A 9,427-nucleotide genomic window follows, 5' to 3' on the forward strand; every position below is an offset into this window, starting at 1 on the left:
ATCCATCCATCCGTCATCCATCCATCCATCCGTCCATCCATCCATCCATGCTTCCATCCATCCATCCATCCATCCATCATCCATCCATCCATCCGTCATCCATCCATCCATCCATCCATCCATCCATCATACATCCATCCATCCGTCATCCATCCATCCGTCATCCATCCATCCATCCATCCGTCATCCATCCATCCACCCATCCATCCATTCATCTGAACATCCATCCATCCATCCAGGAGCCAACATAAAAGCATGAATAAAACCCTTATTTAAAAGTTAGATTAAACAAAACTCTCATTCCTAGAATTAAATCATTTAAGATTAGAAGAAAACAGATCAGCAATCATTGTTATTTTCTATCATGTTTTTGTTTGAAAGGAACAACCGGAAATAACACCGGAAGTAACTGCAATAGCAATGATTTGATCAATTTGGTTCGGCCGTTTTGACCACTAGATGGCCAATATTATGAAAGGTTCCGTGAAGTTTGCATCACAAATAAACAACTAACGGAATATGAGCTAAATCTGATGATTAGAAAGCAAACACATCGTTTCGCGCAGACGGGTTTGTTCGCTCCGGGCCACCGTCCTTCCTGCTGTGGGTGTGGACGATGACAAAGTACCCGGAGGATGAAGGCTGAGCAGCTGGAAATAGTTTCATGTTGACCGGGTTTCGGGTTCCTCCGCGGCTGGGAGCTGGAATGCTGTGTCAGGATGGGAAATCTGTTCGGAAAGAAGAAGCAGTCCCGCGTGACGGAGCAGGACAAAGCCATTTTGGTAGGAGCTAGCTAGCAGGTCCGGCTAATGCTAGCAGCCGAACCCAAACGGAAATCTGAGCCGGAACAGAACTGCGCTGAATTCTGTTAGTCATACTGGGTGCAGACAAAAACAAACATCACAGTTTCAGGAATCAGGATTTATTAAATGAGATAAATAACGTATTTTTTTTTATCATAAACCCAGATTAGAGGCGTCCAGATTCGGACTGTCTGCTTTCTTTACGTGTTCGCGGTTCGGTGGAGTTTCCGGCCGCTGAAGCTGGTCCCTGAGGGGGACAGTGGAGGCGGGGGGTGTCGGTCTGATCCAGGTCCGGGCTGGCACCGAACTCGGTCCTTGTAGTGACATCTCGGATTTGCTTTCACCCTTGAACCTTCACTTACTAGTCACTGCGTTGCGGGGACTTCTGGGAAATGAAGTAATTTCGAAAATAAACTGTTTCCATTCGTTTCAGCACAACTGCGTTTATTTGGACAGTTTAAACCATGTTTTTCATAAATTTACTAATAGATCTCAGATTTTGGTGCGTTTTTTTTGTAGTTCTAATGTAAACATCATTGATTTGATCTGTAAACTTGTCTTGTTGGTTATTTCTGGGGGGGTGGGGTGTTTTTTCTTGGCGGGAGGGTCCGCCGGTCCTCCAGCTTCTCACACTTCCACGTTTCTCCTCAGCAACTGAAGCAGCAGCGAGATAAGCTGAGGCAGTACCAGAAGAAGATCCGCCTGCATCTGGACAGGGAGCGGCGGCTGGCCAAGACGCTGCTCCAGGACGGCAAGAAGGAGTAAGAACCGGTTCTGCGGCATGGCTGAACACGGACAAACCGGTGTGGGAGCAGATTTCAGCTGTTTTCCTTCTCTTGACCTCAACAGGAAAGCTCTCCTCCTGCTGAAGAAGAAGCGGTACCAGGACCAGCTCCTGGAAAAGACGGAGAACCAGATCAGCAACCTGGAGCGGATGGTGAGTACCGGCGGCGGCGTGGCGCCGTTGTTTGAAGAGGAATGCTGACCCGCCTCCTTCCTGCTGCCTTACAGGTCCAGGATCTGGAGTTCGCTCAGATAGAGAAGAAGGTTCTGGAAGGGTTGAAGGTCGGAAACGAGTGTCTGAAGAAGATGCACGAGGTGAGCGGCGCCACGCGGCGGCCAGGTGAGCTGCAGGTTCTGACGCAGAGCGCTGATCAGCTGTTCCTCGCTGCAGGTGATGTCCATCGAAGAGGTGGAGCGGATCATGGATGAAACCCAGGACGCTGTGGAGTACCAGCGGGTAAGGCCTCCGGGTTTGGACCTGAGGGTCGGGTCCGAGTGTCCCGCCTTTTAACCTCTGTGGTCTGTGCAGCAAATCGACGAGATGCTCGCCGGCGCGCTGACTCAGGAGGACGAGGACGCCGTTCTGGCTGAGCTGGAGGCCATCACTCAGGTGGGTTCTGGAGGAAACGCTCCAGCCAGACCCGCAGGTGGCGCTCTGGTCTTCACATGGGTTCTGATCCGTTCCTCTCAGGGAGACGTGGAGCTTCCAGACGTTCCTGCGGAGCAGCTGCCTGAAGCTCCCGAGCGGAAAGGAGGTCAGCGATTCTCTGAGAAACTTTTCTGGGAACTTCCTGTCGGAACCAGCTGGAAGGTTTTTGGTTCTGGACGGGAACAGAACCAGCAAATGGACTTCATGGAGAAAAACTCACCAACATTTAGACGCAGCGAAAATGAAATTTGGGCAAAGTCGGCCATCCCGAAAAAATCAACGGGGCCAAAATCTCAAAAGAAGTTTGAAAATCCCCTCAGAATTTAAAACACACACATCAAGGACATCCAGAGGAAGGTTTGACATTATTATGGGATGGCCACAGGTCCCGAAGGTCTTTTGTGGGCAAATTTGTAGATTTTTCACATTTTCCCTCAATAGGGTAAAAGAAAATGTTTCTTTCAGGAAGATTGACAGGTGTGTGTACAACCACTACCATGGTTTTGACCTTTGACCTTTTCCACTGAGCATCACCTTTAGTACAACCTACAGATTACCGTCTATCGCCTCCCAGAGCAGCTTCAAGATGTTGGAAATGAGGTTTTGTGGGTTTTGAACGGCGTTTGCGTGCCAAGCTCGCTCGTGTAAGTGGCGTGCAGATTTTTTAGTGTTTTATAAATGTTTATAAAAATCAGCAATTGTTTCTTTTTAATCTCAATTAAAAAGAAACAATTTTAAAAACAAAAAAAGTCTAGATTGGACGGTAAACGGACCAAATCTTGACGGAAATCGTTTTCTGTAACAATAAAAACGTGAGCGGTAAAGACCTGCGGCCCACATCGCTCCACCTCCACCGCCGTGCTTGACCACTGACAGGACTCCCGTCCTCACGTGACACGTCTGTCTGTTTCAGAGCGGGAGCGTCCGAGGAAGAAGGCGGAGCCAGAGATGCTGGCCATGTAGGAGCGCCGCCGACCTCCTCCTCTGCTCTGCCGGTGACCCTCACAGGAGCTCCTGGGTCTCCTCTGACGACCCCAGGGAGGTCAAAGGGTCACCTCACTCAAACGTACACAGTTTCCTCTGATAGATGATTGGTGACCTGAAATGGATGCTTTGAATTCCACGTTGGAGGACAAAGTGAGGAAAGTTTTCTGCAGCTCCTCCTCCTGAAACTTTCCCGTAACCACGACACATCTGGTGACCTCCTTTCCTCCAGATTCTCTAATCCCGTCTCTGCTGGATTAGCTAAGAGTGTGAGCTCAGCTCCGATGCTCAGACAGCAGCGGGTAATCTTCTAAAGGTGTTAACGCCCATCAGAACACCTCACCTGTCTGCTGCAGAGGCCCCGCCCCCTCCACAGACTCCATCAAACTGACCTGAACATCCAAACACTCCACACATCTGTTTGCTTTTTACAATAAAACTATTTTTTAGTTCTTGGCTGTTGCTGTTCGTCACTCCAACACTAGGTGGCAGCAAAGCCTCAGCTTGGGTTCCACTTCCACCCCGAAGAGATTTTCTGCAGCAGAGGATCCATGTTTCCTGCAGGAACGGCCGTGAAGATGAAAAGGTTTGATCCTCTGGATGTGAAAAGATGTGAGAGGAGCCCGGTAATAAAAGCTCCATTCAGGAGGAACCGTTTAAGCGTCGACCGGTTCATTCATGCTGACGAAGCTGAAAGATGAATAAACCTGTCAGAAGATCATGGAACAGATTACAGCTCATCACTGAGGAGATGTTTCTGTTATTTCTCCAAAACAAGAGGCTGGTTTCTCCCACGCTTTTGATGGAGTCAAAGTGAGAAAAGACATTCTCTGCTTTGAAAATATTAGTTTATCGTTTAAAACATGAAAGTCCGAAAGATCCAGAGATGTTTGATCCTTGCTGCAGCTGAGTTGGGCGCCTCCTGCTGGCTCCTGGAGGCGCTGCAGCCTCCATCGGTGCGGCTCTGTAGATGAATCACGGCGGCCCCTGAGCTGCTGTGTGGGAGTGGGCAGACAACAACCTGCTGCCATATGAATCACACGCAGAACGCGAGTGGGCCCAACACAAAGGGCAGATCTGAAGCTGCTGGAGGCTCGCGGCAGGTATGTAGGTGTGTGTTTGTGTGCCTGAAGATTCACTCAACGTGAAACCCAAACGAGGCCCAGAGAGGCAACAACAGCCTCTGGATCAGAACCAATGCCTGGAAAAAACACGGAACGTTTTCAGTTTGAGGCGGGAACAAAGACAGTGGGGGGTGGAGGGGGGGTCAGCACAAAGCCTGCATGTTTCACTGAAACCGGTTCCAGAGATTCAGATTCAACCCAAGGGAAATTCTGAACCAAAACAAGAAAGTGAAATCAGAGAAACCAGTTCAAGACCCTTGTAAGTGAGGACTGGACTGAGTAACTCCGCCCCCCTGGCGTTCCAGAGAGGAAGTCCCCACAAAATGCTACAAACGTCTATGGAGAACTCAACAGCTGTTAGTCAGTCGTATCGGTCAGAAGAACCGTTCTGGATGTGACACTTGTTTTAAAACATCTTGATAATCCTCATTTTTCTGTCATTCCAGTTATAAACTGACCAATCAGATTCCTCAATAAAGGTGGGCGGAGCCAGCCGGCCCCCATGTCGACGTTCAAGAGGTTTGACAGATTTTGCGTAGCCCGCTTTCAGTGGTAGGGGTGTGGCCTTCCAACAAGCTCCCTCCTGATTGGTGAGAGTGGTTGCCATAGAAACGTCTACCAATCATTGGCTGTGTCCAAATTGGAGGGTGGCGTTCTTCCTGGGTCGCTTACGTCACAGCGCCGCGACAATCGCCGTCCAAATTCAATGACTCCTTTAAATGCGGCCTTCTGCATTTGTCTGGTGCTTCCTTCTTTGCTCTCCATATCCCAAGATGCATTGCGAACGAACCTGGAGATTTGCTGACAGCAACGGCGGACTGTGAAGCGGGACCCGGAGTCTGAAATAATTGCACCTTTTTATAACTGTTGGATCTGATAAGCCAGGAACATTTGTAGCTCCATGCCGGGTTCACTTCTCCTCTCTGTTGGGGACTCATGGTTGCTAAGCAACAGGACATTCGCCGATGTAGCGGCTGGAATTATCTAAAGGCTAGACTCGTCCAAACTCACAGCCGTTGACATCTGACCTACCTGCTCAACTAAGGACTTGGCCAAAGTTGCCCGGGAAGGCCGTCGTGGCCACTGAAGGACGCCGCCCTTGAATTTGGACACACCCACTGCTTACTGACGCCGTCTGGCTCCAACATGGCGGCGTCTGTACGCCGGAAAACATGTCAACTAATCTGACTTCATTGGGTTAGAGCCGGAATCACCGCCGCCTCCTTCTCGGCCTTTAACCAGGTGTTTCCGTTTGGCTCAGACGCGATGAGCTGATCCATCCGGAAATCTGACGGTGATTCATAGAAGATCTGAAGAGAAAACTCACCAAACTAGATCCAGGATCCAGGCCTGGAGGGCCGCTGTCACCGAAGCTCCTCGTTGGCTAAACACACCCCATCCCAGTGGAAGTTCTGGAAAAGGAGGCCGGCCCTCGAGGCTAAAGGAAGGCTGAGGACGTTCCTGCAGCCTCCAGAGAAGCGCAGACCAGGAAGAGTCCAGGAACACCAGGAGGATCGTCCAGGAGGTCCTGAAAGCAGAAAATGATGGAGAGAAGGTCAGAGGTCATGATCCAACGGTCAGAACCACATGGAGAAGTTCATAAACTAACGGAAAGACGTTTTCTGTTTCCCCCTGAACTAAATGAAGAGACTTGAATGGATGAAACATTTAAAACGTCTTTTTCTAATTTATGAGGAATTTAGATTCTAGTTTCAGTGAACGAACAAACGTTTCCACATCATAGATCTGCTGGAAGAGCAGAATGTTTGTAGAATAGAGGAGACTAGAATGTTTCTAGATTAGGATAGAGTAGAACAGACATCTGATAGCGACCACATCAGAGCAAAAACTCCACATATTCAGCATCAACATGTCTGTTTCTTCACATGTGGTTGAAGTAACAAATGCAAATTCAACAAATAGGAGAATAAAAGCCATTATTGTCAATAGGAAGGAAAAAGAACGATATGAAAGTAACCAAAACATAAACGCATAAATAAAACACGCTGCTGTGGAACGTCCTCCTCCTCGCCGTGACCTTCTGCTCGCCGCTGCAGGATCATCCAGAAATTCCTGTTCTGTTCATGTTTGGGCCTCACAGAACCGGTTTTGATGGATCAGAACCATCATTTGGATCATTTTAAAGCTTTCTGCATCTAACGAGGATCTGACGGCGTTCTGTACGTTTCCTGATGTTTTCTGCTTTTTTTAAATATTTCTCTCAGACTTTCCCAAATTCTTTTCCAGTAAAAGACCGTTAAGGCTGTAACCCTTGTGTTATCCTATGACCCCCCCCCCCCTTCCATTGACGTGTCCCCCCCACCATGACAAAGGTGGACAAAGGTGGAAAGATTTCATGTCATCCATGGACACCAGTGAAGATCACAAATCATTGAAGAAAAAAAGGTTCAGAGCTCTGTCTAGTGGGTCTAGATGACCCACCTCCCACCGTTAAAGTGCCTAGGATAGAACAAGGGTCACCTTGTCTCCAGAAGCAGACACAGATGTTTCCACAGCTGGATCTCTGCTGGCCTTCCACTGCCTCTGCTGTTTCATTCAGAGGCTTTCAGATCGTGACGCGTGGGATAACTCCGCCCACCACCCGGCTCTCAAATCCAACTCCATCCCACTCATCCCAACCGGAGCCCACTCAGCCGCTCCGGCGCCACGCTAAATGTGGAAGCAGAACTGCTGAGGTCATCAAACCCACCAGCTCGGACCGGCCGCCCATGACTCAGAGGAGAGCAGATCTTCTGATGTTTGAAGACGGTGCTGCGTTTATGGACACTCTGTCAGGAGCAGAAATATCAACGTCCCAAATTCAGGTTGAAAGCAGAAGATCACCTGGATATTTTTAGAAACTGTGAAGCAAAATGTTCCAAAAAAAGTCTGAAAACTTTGGCCTCATTTGTTTTTTTTTTTCATGTTGAATCGTTTTTCATTTGAAGTTGAAGTGAAAAAGAGAAATCTTTTTTTTCTTAATGTCTCCAGAATTCAATCTGGGGGTTTTAATGACAGACGCTCCACATTAAGATGGAATAAATCAACATTTTCAACCATTAATTAACCATTAGTTAAATGCTAAACAGTCATAGTTTAGTTGTTTTCCTTTAAACCTCTGGGCTGTAACTGAACACAACTATAAAAATAGGAAAAAAAGTCAAATAAGAAACAACTTTAGATTCAAATGGGATTAAACCTGTTTTTTATTTTCGTTTACAAAAACTCCTGATTCTGCGTTTTTGTCTCCAATCATTAGCAACTGAAGTTTAAGAGATTTTGGAGACATGCTTTTATTTTGAAAAACCAACTGTCCTGGACTTCCTAAATATTCTGACCCCTCAAAAGTACCTTTTCAGAAAAGTTTGAGACACTTATTTAAATAAAGAAGCTCAAAGGTTTTTAGGCGAGCAGAGGAACTTCAAATGTTTTTTGTTCTGCAGGAGGAAAACGTCTGACTCTGGTCGAACTCAGACGTTTGGAGATTAAACGGCGGGAAAGTTAGAGAATCCTTCAGACGCCTGAACTTCCTTTTTGTTTGCTAAATGAGTTTCATTCATTCTGATGTGGGAGCGTCTGGCTCCTCCAGGAGGCCCCTGTTCACCTTTTCTTTTATAAATGTTCAAATCTTCAGGGTTCTTCTCAGTAATGAGGTTTATTCTCACAAATTCATTCTACAATTAAAATGAAAACGTTTACGTTTGTCTTGAAAATGTGGATTTAGTGCGACTCTCACAATCTGGAGTTTGAGAGGATTTGATGGTGACAAACATTAAAAACATTAAACTCTTTAAAAACTAAAAACAAGAAGCTTTAGCTAAAAAAACACTTCAAGTTTTACCACTCCAGTATAGGATTATTATTTAGAGACATGTTTTAGACCAGACAACCATCATTTGAACACATCAGTACCTCTTTCAGGAAGTGCACTAGAAAGAGCCTTCGCCGTTTTGTATCGCTGTCTGAATCTGTGTCTGAATTCCCGCCATAACCCCCACCTACTAAAATCTATACGGTGTGCTACTATGTGGAGCCCTGAATGTTAAAAGTCATTCAGACTTGACGCTCACTCCTGTTTTTTATTAACGGTGGATATGACGTCATTTCACAAAGTTAAAATCTAATAGATATGAGCGTTTTACTACAGTTATTTATGATCCACTGTTTTCTGAGGATAAAAACATTGGTTTATTATAAAAATACATTTAAATACTTTTTGCTTTTGGCAAAAACTGTTCCGACGCAATGCATTGTGGTCCATATTCGCCGTTCTAGTGAGCATTGATGCACACTGGTTTTCACAGAGACTTCTGGGAAATTTCCAGCGCTCTGGATTTTGGATTTGTAGATTTGAAGAGCACTAAATGTTGAGTAGAGAAGGAATTCAGACACAGTTTTAAAGTTAAAGTTCAGGACACGACAACGTATGGAGTCCTATACTGTTCATAATTAAATAAATAAATATGGCCTCATACAAATACACAATAAACCAATAAATCTCTCAAATACATAAAAAGATCATGAAATTGTGAAAAACCTGCACACAGATTTTAAATTAGCCATTATATTATTCAATATATTTCATTTTGCTTTAAAAACCTGTTCATTGTTTTAAAACAGCATTTCAAAATATTCATTTTTAATCATGTGGAATATTATTATAATTCTGTCTTTTTTCAGAAGCTCGTATTTCAAAATCAATATTTTCCAAAGTAGCTTTGTTTTATTTCATGTTGCTGTTTTTCACAATGGCTGATTTATTTCATGAAGAGCTTTTTCAGCAGAATGGGTCTATCTGTCAATCAGTGAAAGTGGGCGGGGTCTAAACGCTCATTGGCTGATCCATGTAAATCGACTCTTATTCCTCGATACCCGCTCAGCGGTGTGCCAGTCAGAGAGATGACATGTTTTAGTGATATCCGTGCGGCTTTGCTGACATTAGAGATCAAATAGAGACAAACAATCTGTCTGCTGCAGAAGATGCAAACATGGACGACTCTGTTTTTGTAGTTTGAGGGTTTGTGTGGACCAAAGCACAGAGAGGAGCTCCGGTCGTCCACGTCTATAAGTCCCCCGTTGAAACA

General features: G+C 45.8%; 1 protein-coding gene across 1 annotated transcript; it reads left to right on the forward strand.

Moving 5' to 3' along the window:
• Positions 1 to 398: 398 nt before the first annotated feature.
• chmp6b (charged multivesicular body protein 6b) lies at positions 399 to 3,671 on the forward strand. Its single transcript, XM_004086781.5, has 8 exons — positions 399 to 782; positions 1,455 to 1,564; positions 1,653 to 1,740; positions 1,815 to 1,901; positions 1,978 to 2,043; positions 2,116 to 2,196; positions 2,278 to 2,341; positions 3,149 to 3,671. Exons 1-8 carry the CDS (start codon positions 720 to 722, stop codon positions 3,196 to 3,198), a joined length of 609 nt encoding a protein of 202 aa, XP_004086829.1. The 5' UTR covers positions 399 to 719; the 3' UTR covers positions 3,199 to 3,671.
• Positions 3,672 to 9,427: the final 5,756 nt, after the last annotated feature.

This window comes from Oryzias latipes, chromosome 19 (assembly GCF_053564925.1).
Source record: "Oryzias latipes strain Hd-rR chromosome 19, Olatipes_Hd-rR_3.1".
Taxonomy (NCBI): domain Eukaryota; kingdom Metazoa; phylum Chordata; class Actinopteri; order Beloniformes; family Adrianichthyidae; genus Oryzias; species Oryzias latipes.